Consider the following 20,471-nt stretch of genomic DNA (forward strand, 5'->3'; position numbering starts at 1 on the left):
ACTCTGCAGACCTCGTAGGCCAGCGCTCTTGCTTCCAGCTCAAGTGAATATTTTGGTGTAGTACTAGTCATTCTTACAGAGGTGGCTCAAATCCAACATAAATTCCTCCAAGTTTGAAAAGTGAGCACGGAGAACATGTTACATAAGTTGAGGGTAAGTAGAAAGTGGGAAAAAAACACTTAATCTGAGAAGCAGAAGTTAAATGTCAGACGTGTCTGTACGTCTTGTTCATTTGTCAGTGGAGAGCCTACCTCACTGCAGAGGGTGTTTTTCGGAAGGGAGACATGAAGATTTAAGTGCTTTGGTGAAACTGTGTGTGTGTGTACAAAACTGTGTGCAGTGTCTCCTGAAGGAACAGAGGGAAGAAGCTGCTGTGCGTAATTGGCTTGCTCCTCTGCTATGACCTCTTGTTACAGTAGATTAGAGTGTGCTGCACATTTGCTGTGTGGACTTAAGACTCCGTAGGCCTTTTTTGTGTCTGGAGTTAGCGTAGAGCTTAGAGCACCTGGCTCTCTGTGCATCAGCTTCCTTCGACTTGACTCATTGTGGAAACGTTTGACTCGCTGCATTTATGTATTAGGTTTGTTTAGGTTCACACTGCCAAATTACAAGTGAATCAGAGTGTATAAATTAAAGTCACAAGCACTCAAAGGTTTTTATTGGACAGTGTTGTTAATAAGTCTAACACTGGTGACAGGTTTGAATAAATCTGGTTCAAGTCTTTGTAAGTTAAGCATAATATCCTTTTTTTGCTACTAAGGAGTAGCTGAATATGGGCATATGGAGCTAGACCAATAAATCAATTTAGTCAATCAGCTGTAACTATTTTGATAAACCACTAAATGTTTGTTGAAGTCATTCCTCAATCAGAAATGCAAACATTTGCTGACTCCAGCTTTGCAAATGATTGGTTTTCCTGCTTTTCTCTGGTTCTGGTCTGTCTGTCGCCCCAGTTTTTGTGGTGTGTCCTGCACTGTTGGCATTAGGCGGCTCTTGTCAGTCCTTTGACGGCCCTTGCCGCTTGTTTTTTGGCTGTGTGTTGAATCAGTGTCGGACCCAGTGGAGCTCTTGGGCAAGTGAAATAACTCTTGACTGGCAGTTCAGCTCATTGGACAAGAAGAGATATGAAGGTGATGAAAACAAACATTCTGCTAAAGTCAAGAAGGCGTGAGATAAAAAGAACTTGTTACATAAAGTAAGATTAATTTTTCAGCCACTGAGCTCTTTAACAGAAACGGTTTGTCATTGTTTATGTTATTGTTGGCAAGTGTACGGTAAATATTGTGTTCTTTCAATATCAGGTGGCAGGGCTCTCAAGTTTTTAAATAAGTCATCAACTATCTGTATGTGTTTAAAATAGCTGCTGAAATTAGCAAGGATTCTTTTTCAATTTTGGGGTGCATTTTAGCCTTTAATTGACAGGACAGTGAGGCGTGAGGGGGGGAGAGGGACAGAGGGAGTGACATGTAGCCAGGTGCCACAGGCCGGAGTCGAACCCGGGCCGCTGCGGCAAAAGCCTTATACGTAAGCCGCCTGCGCTATCCACTAAACCACCAGCACTCTGTGAACAAGGATTCTGTTGGCTAAAGTTGACATGCGGTCTTGTCAAACTGTTAGGTAAAAGCTGATATTCCCTGAGATAAATTCTCATTGTTTTCCTTTGTGCAACAAGTAATTTAATTCAGTGGGCTACAAAATCAAATGATGACATGACTTACTGTACATGTGATAAGGCACCCCCGCCTTGTGTGTGCACCCCCTTCTTGCTGCAGTTAGATCACCTGTATCTTACCCGGATACAGCAATGCTATTTTCTAATTGGCTGATAGGTAGCTGTATGTTATTTTTTGATTGGCTGATGGGTAGCTGTGTCTTATTTTTATTGGCTGGAATGTGGCAAGGTCTTGTTGAGCTCTACGGTACCCACTGCGTGTTGAAACACGTTCCAGCGATGTAACTTGGTGGGCCTTATCACAATAATTTTTTTTATGCTTGAGAAATACCAGGTGTGGCGGGTGAGAGTGTGAAAAGCTTAAAATGTGTGTGTCACACTCTCAAAGCGTGAGACTTGAGAGCCCTGGGGTGGTGTTGCCAATGTGCTAACTGGCTAACTAGCATCTTGAATCCATCCTTTTGGTCTTCCAGTTTCCCTTTTTTAGTCATGACTATAGGTTACCGCCACCTACTGGTATGGGGAGTTGCTCTCTCTCACTCAGGCGCAGGACGTACGTGCTAGTTGGCTGTTGACTGTAGTCTTTGCGGTGTGTTTAAGTGCAACATTATGAGTTTCTTGACAGTTGAAGATTAAGGCCTTACTTTGAGAAACAACCATGCAGTCCATGGTTCATGTTTTATTTTCTTTCCCCAAGTACCAGGCACTGCTGGCCTACATATGTAAATATCTGTCTGCTTTATACCCATAAAACCTGTTTTGAGGTTGTATCCTGTTGTACGTTCTGATTATGTCATCACATCTTAAAAAAAGACACCACAGCTGCGTTGACTTGGTGCAGCTACGTAGTGCCATGTGAGATTAACTAGCATCTTTATCACCAGAGCAACTTCTACTAAACTGATGGGCTTTTAAGCCAAAACTATTACAGGTACATAGTTGCACGGTGGCATGTGCTACTTAATGTCTTCAGTGTAACAAAGCATCCAAATGTTTCTGCCACCAAGTCAGACACAGTCTGTTTGTTAAGTAGAGATTTCAGAGCGTTGGTCAGACTTGGGATCGCGTAACTGCTTCTTGCACACTCACCTTGCATTATCAGAAGAGTCGGCTACAGTGGCTATTGTTCCTAGCTGGGTGTTGGTCACCTGGTTTTGTGGAGGCACAGTGTGTTGACCTGCTGTTGATTTGTCAGGAGAGGAAGGTAAGGCAAGGTTGGACCAGTAAATCATTTACCATCTTAAGGGGGGTCCAACAGTGGCAGAGAATAATAACACACACAGTAGAAATGAACAGTAGGAAAAGACGTAGAGGCACAGTCCAGCTAACTTTAACCATAGACTGCAATAAAAATGATTAAAAAAAACATGAGAAACTTAATTTATGTTACATAAAAATAGTTCAAGTTATGTTTACATCATTTAAAGAATGTTTAAGAATGGTCCTGTGACTATTTGTCATAGGACCATGTTTACCTCACAGAAGCACACAAAGGCACAGGCACTCTCACACAGCCTGAGGCCACCACTCCCGAATTTAAACAACCCCTGCTCTTGTTGGCCTCTTTCTTACACATTTCATTCTGCTAGCCAGAAGCAGGCATGTTGCTGCAGGCACTCCTGTAGCTAATCCTACATGAAGATGCTTTCAGAGCACTGGAGAGATGTGTTGCATGTGACTGCATGTACACTTCCATGTGCATACATTTGTGGCAGTGAAACAGAATGGAATGCCCGCATAGTACAGCTTATCAAAGCTTTATCACTGACACCGGTTATGCAATCTGTTTATTGCACATGGTTCCTTCCTCAGTCAGGGACATGCGCTGGGAGATTTATTGTTAAACACTCGTGTGTTTGTATGCATGTGTGTATAGAGAGAGAGGTGACATGTTTTTCAAGATGAGGATCAGAGACAGATGTTAAGGTCCATATGCACATAGTGTGCTCGAGTGTATGTGTGTGTGTGTTAGAGAGAGTCTGCTTTGACTCAAGACATTAAAGGGCTGACACAACAGAGAAAAGCAATCAACATTTCCCATCATGTCTTTCCATCACAGACTTGCTTCCTAAATTGTTCCACAGTAAACCAAAGCGGTCATGCTATGATCATGAGCCTGAGATCATTCAAAACTTTGAGGCGGAGAAGCAAGTGTGGGAGTGTGGGCCGCAGCAGCAGCAGAAGACGGAGGAAAGGGAAGAGAAGAGAGAAGGGGGAGGTCATGTCTGAAATGGCAGTATTGCATAACTTCTCACAGAGGGAACAGAAGGAAAGCGAGGGGAAAGGGAAAGCAAGATAGTAGGGGGGGTGTTGCTTGTGCTCGAGGAGGTGAGGCTTGGCACCGGCTTGTTTTTGTTCTTTCGTTTTTACCTCTTAAACTTTCTGAGAGAGCGCAGAGGAGCGATCAAAAGTTCTTATTTTTTAATTACCCAGGAGCAGGAGTGAAATGAAGGTGTTGCTATAGAGAGAACAGAAAGCTTTGGGTGGACCATACTGTTAGCCAAGGAGCAAAAAGGGACAGACACGCAGACCTACACACGCCCTCTCTGCCGGGGCGTGCACACACTTGTAGACAGACAATCTAAGGAAACGGAATGTGAGGTGCACTGCTACCTGTGGAGTACTAGCTGCCGGTGAGAGGAAAACGTGTTCAGTGTGGCTTTTTCTTTTTCTGGACTTCTCTTCAAGCTTCTACCGCTGTTGTGGTTTCTTTTTTACACTGTTTTTCATTGTGCTTGTGTCGGGAGTATGAATCGTTAATCTTGCCAGGAGGGTGAAGCTTCCCTTCAGCATGGTCCAGAGGGATATGACTATCACGTCAGGTAAAGTACATTTGAGTACACTGCTTTCATGTCACTGTGTGTCTTTAAAAAGTGATGACAACGACTGAAAGCTACCTGTGAAGTCTACCTTAAGCTGAGCTTTGCTGACTACAGGTGTGGTGTGAGTGCTTGCATGTATCAGTAAATGTTAGCTAAGTGTTTGTGTACTGTACTTGTTTGTATAAGAATCGCTGCTTTGCATTGAGAGCTGCAAAAATGTACTTGCTAACCCTAGACATTCTTCTGTTCTTAAACACGTACTATTATTATCAAGCAAATGTGATACTGGATAAGGTTGGAAGCTGATAAAACTTTATCAGTTTTATTGGAGGCTTGCATAATGAGGTGTATATTTTAACGGCAGGTTCAAATTCTGGTAAAGGAATAAATAGACTGCAGAACATCCAGATGTTACCAGTTAATGACGAAGAGTCTGAGTTAGTGGCAAATTGGCCAGACAGCATGTAGCGTGTAAAAGTAGTTTTAAGGGTGTTACCTCAGAGGGTCCTCAGAACAAAAGGGAACAGGCGTGGCACTGAGGCCGGCAGGTTTGCGAGGAACACCAGTGAGCCAAACTGGACGGCTGAGGGTGTCGAGGGGTCGAAAGGTGTGGTTGATGACTTGGGCTTTTCTCAGAAAGTGAGCCCCCCTACTTCCCTCAAAGCAACTGTGAACTGTTCAATCAAGCCACCACTGCTCCCTGAGGACAACTACAGGCCAGGGGCCAGTATCCTGACCGGGCTGGAGAGTTTAGGGGTTAGCAGAGGGAGGGAGGAGGAGCAGAGAATACAGCCTGGACTCACTGATGGAGACTGGAGCTGGGAGGAGGGGGAAGTAGGTTAGAGGCGTCACAGACACTGCTCCAGATTTAAGTGGAAATGACCCAGTCATTTCAGTCAGAACAGATTGTTCCAGATCATGACACGGACCATGGCTACTACTACAAAGACCAGAGAGTGGATTGTAAATGATAAATGCAAGCAGACAGTGTTTTATGCGTGCCAGCAGTGTCCTCAGGAAGCCTGGACAATGATTTTTAGTCGTGTGCCACTTGCAGCTCAAGAGTCTGCGGGGCTTTCTTCTAACCAAACACTATGGCAGCTGATTTCACTGATTATCGCACCTACTGTACAGGCAGTGAGAGGGAGTAATCAAAGAAATTGGCTGTTGTAGTAGTGCGGCTTGAATTGATTCTTCTAACTAGAAATGTGAGCAGAGACTGGGATTCAGACTTCATGGTGGTGAGGAGCTGGTGGACACTAGGTAAAATTCCATCATTGAAATTTGGGAATTGTCTGATGACATCATCCAGACTTGTGAACACGAAGAGATAAAGATCACAACCCTCCCTGTCCCCACCCTTGCATAATGGTAATAGATAGACCATAGCTCGCAGCCATGTTGTGTCATTAGCGCCGCACTCTGCTCAACAGGAGCCAGAAACGGTCTGTTTGCCATCAGAAATTAAAAATACTAAAGTAACCTGAACCCACAGAGACAGATGATTTAGTGCTGGGCAGTATTTAAGATAAAATAGCAAGATATATAGACTGGCTAAGGCTAGCCTAGCTCAGCAGTGATTCAGGGAGGCTGATGGTACTGTTATGTAACCGATTGGGAGGCTGCCAGCAGCAGAGGCCCAACAGCACTCTGTCAGGCCGAGAGTAGGAGGGGAGGAGAGAGGGAAGAATGAGATAGAGAGATGGATAGGTGGCAAGAAAGAGGAGGAATAAGCATGAGAGAAGGGAAGAGAATGAAAAAAGCAACTAAATAATTGAAAGATAAGACCATAAAAAGTACAGTCGAACTTGTAGAAGTGTAGGACACAGGGAAGGAAGGAAGGGGGAGTTGTTTCAACCTAATCCAAACACAGCAGCTGTAGCAAACACAATCCAGCTGCATGTCTCCCCGCCTCTCTGCCAGCGACTCTGTCATGGCATTAGATAATCTCCATATTCCCAAGACGATCGAAGACATGACAAGGCGTTGTAACGACAGCAGCATGTTTTCGAGCCAGGGTAATTCTAGTTAAGTACATGCATGTCATTGAAAAAATTGTAACGTGTATTTTCCAATATCTGTGTGTTGGAGCACATTAACTAGCAGCTCAGATCTCAGCTTTCCAGTGACATTACGAAACAGGCTGAATCTAAACAACAGGAGAGAAAATGTCATCCTTTCCTGTGAATGTAAACAGCTTTCCGTCTAATAAACAGACATATTTATGCAACCAAGGCAAGTTTTGCGAGAGGCTTAAATCTTAAATGTGTCCAGCACTCCAACACACATACACACACCCACAGACTATGCATGAGTCACCAGTACACACAGACACACACTTCACAGCTCATGTCACTGCTGAGACCTGGACATGCACTCACAGGCTTTGGGAGCTGTCTTATTTTCACAGTGTGCCCTGTCAGCACGGTATTCCAGCAAGCACTAACACACTCGCATCTTTGATTTGCGATCCAGTAAATTCCTGTTAGATAATGAGAATGCAACCAAACAGCCCCGCTCAGATCTGTAGCCTAAAGCCAAAGAAAAGAGCTTTATCAGCTCCGTAGGTCTGCTCGTAGCAACAGGAACATGGTGCCTGCACCACCCACAGGTACAAGCCCACTCATGTAGCTCAGTGATCTTTAAAGACACACAGAAAAGCACACACACACACACACACACACACACACACACACACACACTCTTATCTTATAACATGCAAGCTTTGCAACAGTCATAAAACATACAGTATGGAGCAGCTGAGCATGCACACACATGTTCTTACTGCATTTCTAGATCTGTAAACATCAACTGTACACACATTTTTCTAAATGCACATGTGGTGGGTGGTTTGGGCACAGCTGCAGCAAACATTATGCACATTTATAATCAGCACTGTGGGTAGCAAAACTTAAAATTCATGCAGCATCTTGCACAGAAGACATACTACAACATGATGTGCTGTTTTAAAATCACAGCAGTCATCTTGCGTTGCATTGTATGGAGGGCTACAGCTTGTTGTTGTGAGGGGAGTAATGGGAAAATACTGGACTTACAACTTGTTACTTTGAATAAAGGGTGATTTTGTGACATAAACATCTACTACTCTACTTTTAAAACTAACAACCCAGCATTACCCGCTACAAACCCTCTACTTCTAGAATATGTGAATGAGGGTTTCAGAGGTTTAGTCATGTGCACACAGAAGCACAAACCTGGTGCAGCAGGAACGCTGAAACACACAACCACACACACACAAACACACACAGAAGACATGTATCCTCCAGTTGGTTTACTCTGTGCCTTGTCTCAAACTCAACATGCTCTGGTGTTTCTGAATAATAGAACAGCCATTAAGCCTGTGACTCACCTGCTTATACCAAGTAAGGCGCACTTAACATTAGCTGGTGAATGTAGCAGAGGTCACTGGGAGCTCGTTGTGCCGTCGGAGTGACTCAGACGCCAAGCCATGTGCAGGAGGAAATTCAGTGTCGATGACAGCATGAAGTGGGAGCAATGTGGTGCTACAGCTATCATATACTTATCAGTGATGTAAACACAACACTTTTGTTTTTGCTACCATTTTTCACAGGTTTAAGTTAAAGATCTGAGACCTTTGTCATGCACTCGATATTTCACGGTCACAGATGTTGGAAGCCGATAACAGTAGATACCATCGACAGTGTCACCAGCCTCCAGAAATTCCAGGGAAAACTCTGGGGGCTCGACTCTTGTCTCATCAGTTTGTCAGTCTCGTACTCTGGGAACATGGCCACCAGTGTGTGCCCACTGTCAGACCAGACTGAAGAACACAGCTGTTTGTGCCTGGATTGAAATGCTCATGGTCATCGGGGATTCGTCATGGTCACCGAATACCTCTTCACTCTCATGTTCTCTTTCCAACACGTTTTGAATGGCTCTCTGTGCTGTGTGTTTGTTTTTAGCTTCAGTTATGTGGTGGCTCAGTGAAATCAAGTCAACTTTCCTGTTTTGTGTCATATGACGTGGCTGTGAGAACAGTCGTACACTAAGATACAATAGGTTATCGGTAAGATGCATCAGAAAGTGAAAGACAGATCTTTATATCAGCAGTAAACCAGATCTGCACACACCATAAACAGTCACAGTGTTTTAGTACTCGAGATTGATCTTGGTCTTGAGACCTGTCTTGAAACTACTTTTTTTAAGATCTCATCTTCGACACATTTTCACTCGGTCTCATACAAAGAGGACTCTGGGTTTTATTGTAACACCAGTCAAAACCACAACTGCGGGGATATTACTAAATTGCCTGTGCAGTTGGTAATAAAAGAGGTGAATGAGGAGGAATCGTCATTTGTTTTCTGTGGGTGTTTTTATGGAACAGTGGATCTTTCAGATCAATTTGACGACTGCCTATGGTTTTCAAATTCCACATTTCATCCTAAGTCCATCCTGCAGTGTGGGACTTGCACTGGTCTGGGCTTGGTCTTGACTCGGTCTCAACATCTTGGTCTTGTCTCTGTCTGGATACGCTCTGGTTTCGGCCATGACTTGATCTCGGTTTAGGTGGTCTTGACCACAACGCTGCCGAGTCTTGTTTGAGGCAGAGATAGGGATCAAAGGCGTGCACAATCTCCCTGAAAAGATTCATTTTGAGTAGTTTTCTGTAAACAGACAGAATCAATGAACATGACAGAGAATGTCTTTTGAATCCTTTCTTCTTTCTGTGTCATTTTGTCTCTTATTAGCGTCAACATCTCACTTAAACACTCCGATAAAATAGAAACCTGTGTCCCCATTAAAGATCGGTGTCTAATAAAAACCCTGTCATTTTGGTCGCTGAAGCAAATTAACAGCAAGGCTTTTATTAGATGTTATATACAGAAACAGAAAGAGGAGAGGAGGGGAAGGCAGGAAGAAGAGGCCTATAAAACCCCAAAAGAGCAGCCTGAAGGAAAAACACTTGCAAGAACACACACATACAGTATCAGTCTTCTATCCCCATGCTGTACACAAGCTATGACCCTCACTTCAACTTTGAAGTTAATGTCTTTGTGTCTGTTTTCTCTCAATCTTGGTAATTGGCTTTCTTTGCTGCCAGTCTGCCCAAGAGTCTGTTGTTGTAGGACTGAAATGGAAACCAGTCTTAAAAGAGAAAAGAGGGCCGTGTTTCCTCTGTAAGTGGGGTAGGAGGTTAGGGGGTTCGTCACAATAAAAAACGATTTTCAGATGTTGGAGTTATGTAACAGTCTGTTACAAAGCCATCATCACTGGACAGGGAACACCCCTCTTTGACTCTGGCACTCTGTTTTTCTTCTCTCTCAGCCTCTGTTCCTTTCTGAAAACCCCCTCTGCTGAACACAACCTCCCCTCCCCCTCCTCCACCCCCATTCCTCCGTCAGTCCTTTCTGCTTTACAGTGAAGGTTTATGTTACCAGATGCTAACAGCTGCCAGCTGGCCTGTGCCTCTGTTTTTTATTCAACAGTTGTGCCCTTATAGACGCTTCTCTCTCCTTCAACAGTTAACAATTAGACCATAGTTGGACTGCTTTTTATTAACAAGGTATGAGATGGTGAGGGGTGCCGCTTCACACTGGTCAATGGCTACCCAACAAAGACCCTTTGACCATGTAGAAAGCACTCTGCTACTTTGCTCAATACCTTTTTATTCTTTACCACAACAAAGTTTACCAGTGTTCATATGGCTTCAATTTCCCATAGTGCTTTGTATCTGGGTGTGCATGTATGCTGAAGGCTCAGTTGTTATTGATGTGTTTTTAGAAACCTTAAAATCCCTGTGAACTTTCCCGGCTACAGTCTTGGCCAGAGGCAATGATTTTGTGCGTCTCATTCTCATGAAAGCTATATCTGAGATTTGCCCTAAGGGAATATCTTCAAATTTGGCATAAACATCCACTTGGATTCAACAGTGAACTGATAAGAATTTGGTGGTCATAGGCCAAAGTTACTGTGAACTCATAAAACACATTTTTGGCCATAACTTAATAAATTTATGTGGAAATTATGACAAAGGTCCCACAAAGGTGTCATAGGATAAAATGATGAAGTGATGAAATTTGTATCCTAAAGGTCAAGAGTCAGCTTCACTGTGATACCATAATGTTCAGCAAAAACACTTTTCTGGCCATTGTTCAACACCATATCTCAGGAACTGAGGGGGAGACATTTGGTTGGACACTGCACTGGTGACACTTATTTTAGTGGCCAACTTGAAGACTTGAAGATTTTTTTTAAAGAAAACTATTTTGTTACAATTTAACGTTGATTTCTGTGGCTTGGGTTTTCAGCACTTTTGTAGGTTACGATATAAAACTGTACACACCAAAGCTATTGCTGAGACCTATTAACGTGGCATAAAATATAGGTTCAGCATGAGTGTGAGCAGTCAGGTGATCATAAGAGTGCATGCATATGCAGTTTTTCTGTACAATGAGGGATTACAAGCAACATTACTGGTAAAATCACTTTGAGTTTTGCCTCGATCTAAAGAGGTAGCTAATCTGGCAAAACTATCAGCTTGTTAACAATCTGTCTGATAGTGCTTATTGCCACATGTGACTTATTTTAGATATGTCTCTGCTCTCAGAGATCTTGGCAAGTACAATCTTATGATATACAATAGAACTGATAGCCCAAGATATGAAAATAGGATCAATAAAGTATATCTTTCTTTACTGATAGACACCCTGGGCCTCTAATAATGAATTGAGATTGAGTACTCCTCCCAGTTTGTGTTTGCACTCTTAGCCATTGTACAATTTCCCAATCATTCATTTTTCCTGCATATGTGACAACTTTTTCTTGAAGAAATTGCTGTGTTATTAAATCTGTAGGTAGTAGACCATTCTGTGTCAACTCTGACAGCTGAAAAGAGAATAAAATTAATGAAAAAGAGATTGCTCTTGGAAGCAAAACTAAAGTGCAGTATTAGGTCAGCTAGGGATTATACAGCCAATATCCTAAAAGGACCTGTACAATTGCTTCATCTGCAAACACATGCAAAGTTGGCTTACAAGCTCCTGGCAGTGAGTTTACCTCTTTCCAGTACAAGCACAGAGTGAGAACAGTACAGAAAGTGATTAAGTGCCAGCTCACCATAGCACCGTTTAGATAAGGGTTTTGTTCCAGACTCCAACTTCTCTCCCTATGACTACACACATGGCTGCCTTGCAGCTACCAGTCTCTTCAGTCTGAGGGCCTTGGTTCAGATATTATCAACTAGTTTCCTCAGGCTGTGTCTCTGTGCAGTTCAGTGGAAGCACCAGTAAGAAATCCCAGGCCTGATGTCAGTGTTGAGTCACAGCCAAATGCAAACAGTGCTGGTAAATTCCACAACAGAGCGGGCGGGGAGAACCAGGAAGTTAAGGAAAAAACACCTTCTGTTTTCCCTGCCGGAATGTTAATGGCCGATCTGACCTGCGGTGGACTGGTGCATGGTCTGGTTGTTTTTCTTGGCAGGTCAGGTTATGTTAGGTGTGTGCTTTGCCTATTTGTCTTGTTGGTAACCTTGCTTGTGACTAGAGTATTAGTGGGTGTAGTGTGAATATGTTACCCAAGTCTAACAAAACAATACCTATTCTGACACTTCAGTTTTTAACCCTTAACAGATGCTCTGTGCATCAGTGTTAAATGGAGAACCATGGCTAAGTAGAATTGGCATAGTCTAAAGTTAAAAGTTTCCTCATTTAGATGAGGAAATATCATGTCACATTTTGGTCAGAACTGAGTAAGGGGAATGAATATGTAATGTTTTCACTTCTTTTAAAGGTGATGTCATGGTACTCATTGGTCTCATATTGAAAGAGAGAGATGGTGCTGGTTTCCAAAGTACTTAATCCTTGATTCTGCTTATGTTATAGACTACCAAGTGCAAATATACTGTATGTGTCCAGGACACATCAGTAGTAAACTTTCCTTTAGCAAGTAATAAAAAACAACTGCTTGGTGGTCTATTCACTCAGATCCGGTTTTGACTAATAGAAACAAACATACTGGTCAGTAATTTAATGAAGGACATAAATTGTGTTACTGTACTATAGGGCTGGGCAATATGGAGAAAAAATCATATCTTGGTACTTTCAAGGCCAAATGGCAATACAAGATATATATCTCTATATTGTCCACAAACAGGGCTATGTGTTTATTTGCAAGTCAAAGCCACATTTGCGATGTCTCAAGCACTTCTCTGAAAATAGACTGTGATCAAAATAAAATGCAAAGACGGGGATTTTTTTTTTTCCCTGTTTGAAAATATATAACTGCCCAACATGTAAATGAAAAATTACAAGAAACACATAGCAGGGCTGTACGTTGACTTTTTGCATACAGCACTGGAGCTACAGAGATTTAAAGGTTTGCAGCACAGGCCACAAAACTACAACATGACTGTGAAAGTCTTGTCTTGTATGTTATTTGTCACCTGCATCCAGGTGCTGTCTAAATGTCACAACAGACTACAACTACCAAGAAGGATAGTGATGTACTATGATCCACCTCACACAAACTAGCAAACAAAACGTTCACCTTACACAATCAAGCAGCTCTGTCTCCCACACATACAGCGCAGCGCTGTACTGCATGTGTGCTACTGCGGTAATTTAATTCATCTCACAGACTCATTTAGCGTAGCACCTGCAACATATAGACCAACATCGCACTGTAGGCTAATTAACAGACAGATTAAACAGAGTAGCAGCTCTGTGTCTCTCTTAGTGTTGCTGGAGAACAGAGTGTGAGAGGGGCGGAGCTGTGCAGAGAGTGTGAGAAAGGAGAGATGCACACTGGCATGGCTTTTCAGAAAAACAGCGTTACGTAACGCAACTTGACCCAATATTGATATAAATGGTATAAAATGTTTATCTTGCTAAAAAATATATAAATATACAGTACATAGTTGTTATGTTGCCCAGCCCTACTGTACCAGCATCATTCTGCTGCAGCCCTACATAAACAGGAAGTAAAGAAGAGAAATTGATTGCGATATTACTTTTCACAGGATATTGACGTCAGACAGCATCTTTGATTTCCTGTTATTTATATTGCGGGGGATGAAGTATGATAAAAAGCACGGAGGTGTTGAAAGATAATTACAGACATTCACTGATGGGAATATACCAGGAGTCCCACATTGATCTGGAAAGAGTTCACAGAGCATATTGTTCAGTTGCAGTGCCAATTATGACTTAAATTCCCAGTCAGATTCTTGTTCCATTCCTGAGAGTTTTCCTCACAGGCTTTTCATGTGTGGTTCACCTGAATCAGACCTGCCTGGTCTTGTTGGTTAGGGATGATTGTGGGCGGTTGGCGGAAACTACTAATTGTTGTGGGCAGGTAAATGGAATGTGGTGGGGTGATTGTTTTGGGCAGGTCCTGCTGAAGGGCAGTCTGTGCCAAGAGGGTCATGATGTTCCCACCACCAGGGTAGAAAAATAAAAATCATTTAGGCTCTAGTCACTTTATCCCCTCAACATCAGCCAGAAATTAAAAAAAAAGCATTGTTTTAAGGTCATGTTGTATTTTTGCAGCTGTGGCTGATGTTTGGGATGCTGTAGCAAGTAGTGTAGAAGAAGTCATAATCTAATGCGCTGCACACAGTTCAGCTTCAGGTCATGTCTGTTTCTGATAGTCCTACTGTCCTAGTCAACCCATGTCTTTCAATTATGTCCTTGGTTATTATATGCAACAGTATGTTCTGATTGAAGAAATGACAATGCGCAAGAAGCCAGTGCAGAGATGCTCACTGCATCCCATGCTCACTGGTGGTTGTTTGCATTTTACTCTGCTGTTTTGTCTGCAGCGTTTTATCTAGAACCAGTGTAGATAGCACTTTTAAATATCTGGTTCTCCTGATGCACTTGTATTTGGACTTGAATAGATTTCCTCCCAAAAAGGAAAAAGAAAAAAATCAAAATCAATCTCAGTACCAAAACGCAGCATGATTTGATGCCATTTTACAAGAAAACAACTAATGTTTTAGCTGTTTGTGCCTCCGGTGGTCCAGGTTATAATGACCGACTGGAAGCTGTGGGGGAGTTTTCCTTTCATTTACACATCCACAGGAAGTCTTTGAGTCACTGCTTCTGCAAGACCTTCATACTGTAATTATATCCTGCCTGCTTACCCCAAAAGCAGTGTTTTCTTTTTTGTTTAATTCCCAGAAATGTTTTTCAGTGACGGATAAAGAAAGACCCAGATAAGGATGTCCAAGGCCGAATAGCCTCACTGGAATGTTCCCGAAGCCAGAACTATGACAGCAAATTTCTCTTGCTAAAGGTTAACATCCCCACCCAGTGTAATGATTGTGAGGAGAGTACTGTACACAAACAGCATGCTGAAGCGTTATATAGTGGTAGCACTGGTATACATTTTAAACATTGGCAAGCCTCCTGGGACTCAGGCTTATCATACTTAATAGTTCAGATGTTTTGTGCTGCTTTTAGCCAAGTTAAAAGCACAAAGGATGGCAGTGTTGGTTCAGACTGAAGTATTTTAATGTTTAAATGGGTTGCCATGAAACTTCAGAATATCCGTGGTGCCAAGAGGAGAAATATACATGCTAGACATCAGCATGTTTGAACTATCATTGGGAGCATGGTGCTAAGCGTTAGCATTTAGCTTAAGTTTTTAAGTTTAAGTTTATTTACTTTATTAATCCCCTGAGGGGAAATTCAGTGTTTTCACTCTTGCTTGTCAATTACACGCAGGTCCGAAAGACACACACATGCACAAAGTGGAGAGATGTCAGAGTGAGGGGGCTGCCCTTTGGTCAGGCGCCCCAAGCGGTTGGGGGGGTTCAGTGCCTTGCTCAAGGGCATCTCGACAGTGTCCAGGAGGTGAACTGGCCCCTCTCCAGCCACCAGTCCACGCTCCATATTTTGGTCCGGATGGGGACTCGCACAGACGACCCTCCGGTTCCCAACCCAAGTCCCTATGGACTGAGCTACTGCCGCCCCTAAATCCCCACTGTGGCTACATGCAGCCTCACAGAGCTGCTCGCATGGCTTAGTGTTTAAGCTACGTCAATAGTTTTTAGTTACTTAGTCCTGCATCTCTGCTTGGTACTTATTCAGGTGTAGGCAAGTGATTGGAAATAACATAACTGCACCTCCCACACACAATGGCCACTAAGCCCTAAAACCATAAAAACTCCCCTGCAATCTGCTGCCTTGCCCTGTTGCTCAAGGTGACAATGACAATAATCAAACAGAATTTATACGTTACTGTTAAGCTGTAAATTGTCATCCTCTCATGATGTTTATATTGCCGTAGGAATCAGAGCCCCATGTGTTTTGTTATATAGAAAACACAGATTAGATCACAGAAGTTCAAAATGACAAGAAAACAAAAGTAAAAATAAGAATGGATTTAGGATTTTGAGCCATGAAGATGAAATGTAGTTGACATGTTTGGCATGCTGTGTGTCAGTCGATGATGTGTCGTGTGTGTGTCGCTGAGATTGGCTCAACCCACACGGCGACATCCTAATCCCTGTGTGTGTTATCATCTCTGCGTTTCCTGCCCAGACTGTGAATCATAACAGCAGGTGGACTTTAATCACACACTCATAACAGACAGTTATTGTAGGTACCAGTCACCGTTTGTTCAAGGAGGTGTCGTCTGTGTTTTCAGGTGCAGCACGGTCATGTGTGTGTCACCTGTTTGACAGAGGTGGTCTGCACTGGTCAGCCATGATGTCACATGATGTGCTGAGTTTTCATATTTGATATTTCTACTCAGGCCTTTAGTTTATTAATAGATGGACTTCTCTCTGTGCTGTCTGTATTATGAAATGAAAGGTATGGAAGCAGTGTATCTCCCTTTGTGTCACACCTGATGAAACATTGATTCAGTGCAGGGAAATGCGGCTTAAAAGTTTGCGTGTGTGTATTTGCAGGCAGTGATATGTGTGCCTCAGAGTAACTTTACCCTGCAAGCGCACAGGTGATACCAAGCTGAATATAGCCCCCTTATGGCCAGCTGCCCTTGCTATTTAAAACAGTGGAGAGAGGGGGGAAGGGGGTGCGGCCGGGGACGGGGTTTACCATCAGCATTCTGCGGGAGCCAGACAGTTTGGTGGTAGGACTGGACCGCAAAAAAATCTATCTAGCTATCTGACAGGATTAGGATGCATTGGCTTTGATTCTGCGGTCGCACCAGTCCAATCAGAGTCTCACTCCCTCTGATAACATTTTTTACAGAGTTCCTGACTTAACGAGACGCCTTGCCTCAAGGGCAGACGGTTCAAAAAACATTTTAGAATTGCAGTGGTGATTGGGTATCAATCAATCACTCTAAAAGCCAATGTGAGTGAGTGATTCATCTCAGTATCAGATTTACCGGAGTATCTTTGACAAAGGTCGATTATGTCGGATGAGGTCATCACTGAAAACAGTCTCTGGCATTTGTCCGCGAAAAAGTGTTCATACATTAACTGAGTCATCATTTTTGAGGGCAAGCCTGTGTAGTCTAGAAAGTGTTCAAGAACAGATTGTCTCATCCATAGTACTGTGATTTTGTCCTGTACGCTGTGTTTGTGCGTTTGACAGGGACGAGTTTGCATGTGGCAGCCCCCCTCAGCCTGTAACAGTGAATGAATGGCAACAGCTGAGCAGGAGAACTTTATCGGCAGCACTCCCTGCTTGTGTGTGTCCGTGTGTGTGTGTCTGTGTGTCTGTGAGAGAGGGAGAGAGAGAGAGAGAGGGAGAGATTCAGGAGGAGCTGCAACCAGAGCAGTCTCTCTGGGCACTCTCCCTGCCGAGCTCACTGCTGTCCTCTCTTCCTCTGCCGCTGGCCTGTTTTCAGTTTCCTCCCCTCTGCTCCCTTGTTCTTTTCATCCGCGACTCGCCCTGTGGATTTCTTTCCCCCTTGTCTCTCTGGGAAACCTTCGCAGAGCCAGCGCCGTCGTGACTCGCCGGCTGCCACTGCAAGAGAAGGAGAGAGCAGGAGGAAGACAAGAAAGAGAGAGAGAGAAGCTGAGACAGACCAATCGATTACTGTGATACAGAAGAGAGAGGCACTTGGAGAGGAGAGGAAGTAGCAGCATTTTTCCTCCACATTTTGGTTTAAAAGGAGATTTTCTTCGACTTGTATGAGGCTCCTCTGAAGCATTTGATTCATGTCCTTCCCTTGGAGAGAGAGGACAGCTATTTGAAGGGACAGCTGGTGCAGTTTTGTCACATCAAGGACTCTTCTTTCCTCCCCTCTTCAGTCAGAACAGCCAACATTGGGGACTCAGGAGGAGGACCGCTTTTGACTGACAAGATCAATGTTTACCAAATAATTTATCTCCATTCTGAATGATAATGCTGGACACCAACCATTGCCTGTCCTTTGAGCCCTCCCCCCCGGGCTCTCCTCCAATGGGGGATGACATGGAGAAGACAGGGCTGACGATGGATCATGACAGACTTGTCTATCACAGCCTGAAAGAAGGTGGGCGATCCGGAGCTGCACACAGTCAGTAGAGACTCAAGACACCTGATATGATTTGTGTTTATGTGACTCAGTGTACAGGTTCATATCAGTACTTTATGGCTTCACATAAATGGTTGATGGGGCTTTTCTAAAGATAAGCAATTTGGTCGACTGGTCTGCGTAGGAAGGAAATAGAAGTGGTGATCTTTTCCCTCTGATAAACCTGTGTCACGGAGCAGACCTGGCCACTAAGTTAAATTAAGGAAGTGTGGGCGACCACTGGTGTAAAAATTTGAGCCTGTGATGTTAAAGTCACATGGCATCTTCTTCCTCATAAAACATTTGCAAAACAATTTTCATTTTTAACCTCCATGGTGTGCTCATGTTTACTTGCTAGCAGTCTTCTTCTTCTTTGCCTTTGCTGGCACATTACCACCGCCTGTAGATCAGTGGAATAGTGTGAAACCACTGGCAGAGACATGTATCATGTCACCTGCATGCCTGTTCATGATAACGAACAAAACAGAAAAGCATTGCTCCATAGCATTTTTGTCAAAAGCTTCATCATTCAGAGCATTAATACAGCAGCAAACAACTGTTTGCAGTGTACGGATTTAGTGGAGCAATGCCGACCTGAGCAGAGAATTGAGTCAAGCCACCTCTATGGGTGTTGCAACCCGAGCTCCTCTGTGGTTTGTTGTGGTAAGCCGGTCTGGCCACGAGTGCATATTAGTGCATATGTGTATCCCACTGGCTAGCTCTTTGTTGCTGTTTTGCACTGTGCTCATATGGCAGTTACCGCTGATATTGGGACAGTGTCATGACTGTCAACACCGTTAGCTCTGTCAGCACTGTTACCATTGTTTATGGAGTTAGCATTGTTAGCTGCTAGCTCAGCCACCTCCATGCTGAAAACGGTGTGCAGACAACTCATACGCTGTGAATTTTACTAATTTCACATAGAGCTTTTTTTTTAAGTTATGGTCCAACTGGAGGTACGTGCAAATATTTAATACATATAAAATCTTTTTTTCAGCCAGATTGTAAGTTGATGCTGTCATGTTTTTGTTTTTTGTAGTGGTAGTAGTTGTAGTGGTAGTCATAGTAGTAGTAGTAGTAGTAGTAGTATTTTAGTCTCTATCAAATGTGATAATGTGACACTTACTGACACTGCACATTTTTGGATTTAAATTTGATGTGCACAAACACAGAGGAAAACAAACACTGCCCAGCGGATTTAAAAAACATATTTCTCCACTGAAAGGGAAAACATAAAACAGCCAGCAGTGACTTAATGTTAGATATTGGGGATATAGCCTAATTTGGAATGGTTTGGTCAGGGCTGCAGTAAAATAAGCTTCAGTTTGTTTATAACCAACATTACAAGCATTACAAGCAAGGGTCAGTCTCAGATGACTGACTACAGATGAAACAAAACATTCCTGTGAGGTTCAAATGGCTGAAGATGGAGAATGTCCAGAAAAAAAGGAAGGGGAATGGATAAAAAAACAGGTGGAAGGAATTTCTATTGTACCATAAAAAGGACTGGCATGTTACAGTGTCGCTGTGCACATGACACTGTAGCTGTCAGTTATTATTCCAGGTGCTTTTTTTTGCTAACCGCTACCTTTGCTAATCGTGCATCATGTCTAGAGAAAGTGTGAGTGACAGGTACTGCATAAAGCCATGAAAGCTCTGGGAGCCTGACTCGCCCTTCTTGAACTTTAAGATAATTAGTATTCACCACGACCCCTCATGTTGACATCTGGCTTCCCGGCACAGTGTGGCAGTGCGAAGGCAATAGGAGTGATTGCAAGGTGTGAATGGCCTTAACCTGGTATTGTTTCTGCCCTCTAGCCTCTTTCCATTCTCACTGATGTGTGAAACATTTGCTGTGGTCAGACGGTGCCTTCATTTCTCTGTTCAACAGATGCAATGAAACCACTGCTACTGTGCAAATGATGAGCTCAAGCAGGAGAACATTAACAGGCTTTCTAAATAGAACATTTCCAATGCCGATGCCAAGCGTAACGTCCGCGCAGAGCGTCTGTGAGGTCTGTGTTCGTTAGCCGAGTGTCAGTGTGATCACGCATGTTTCCGTCCTCATGTGCCCACTATTTTACTTAGTTTTGGCTCGCATTATTCTGCCTTCATGTGTGTTGCTATTGTCGGTGTGTGCAGGCTTAGCTGTGCCAAGCCTAGGGGTCTTTGGGGACAGTGACGAACTCAGACATGTTTAAACAGATCTAATGACGAATGAGCACAGCAGGATTAGCCCAGTTGGCCACCAAGAAGTTGGCAATACCTCACTGACCTCCTCCTTCTGCCTCTCTGACGCCACTGGAACCTTAACTCTTGGATTCCTCTTCCCCCACTACTTTTACGTTACCAAACGTCTTGTGCTGAAATGGACAGTCATGTATGTGACCTCTGTGTCAGTTTATGCACACAGAATCCCCTAACTCCCATGGCTTACTACCATAAGTCTGGAAACTTCTTCCTCTGCTGTATGACATAGTTTGTAGCTGTGAGACAGCTGTGTTTAGATACTGGACTTGTCT

At 43.3% G+C, this 20,471-nt stretch overlaps 1 protein-coding gene across 8 annotated transcripts in view; it reads left to right on the forward strand.

Annotated features, from left to right (window-relative positions):
• mrtfab (myocardin related transcription factor Ab) overlaps positions 1-20,471 on the forward strand; it is a 49,636-nt gene that overhangs the window by 6,398 nt on the left and 22,767 nt on the right. Inside the window, exon 1 of one of the 8 annotated variants that reach the window (XM_049562654.1) lies at positions 3,967-4,494. The exons of 5 other annotated variants lie outside the window; for them this stretch is intronic. In XM_049562654.1, coding sequence (XP_049418611.1) covers positions 4,464-4,494 — 31 coding nt within the window. In that variant the 5' untranslated portion in view covers positions 3,967-4,463. Of the gene's footprint in view, positions 1-3,966; positions 4,495-17,211; positions 17,929-20,471 lie in introns of those variants that run through there. 2 more of the 8 variants (XM_049562655.1, XM_049562650.1) reach the window with 2 other exon arrangements.

This window comes from Epinephelus fuscoguttatus, linkage group LG20 (assembly GCF_011397635.1).
Source record: "Epinephelus fuscoguttatus linkage group LG20, E.fuscoguttatus.final_Chr_v1".
In the NCBI taxonomy this organism is placed as follows: domain Eukaryota; kingdom Metazoa; phylum Chordata; class Actinopteri; order Perciformes; family Serranidae; genus Epinephelus; species Epinephelus fuscoguttatus.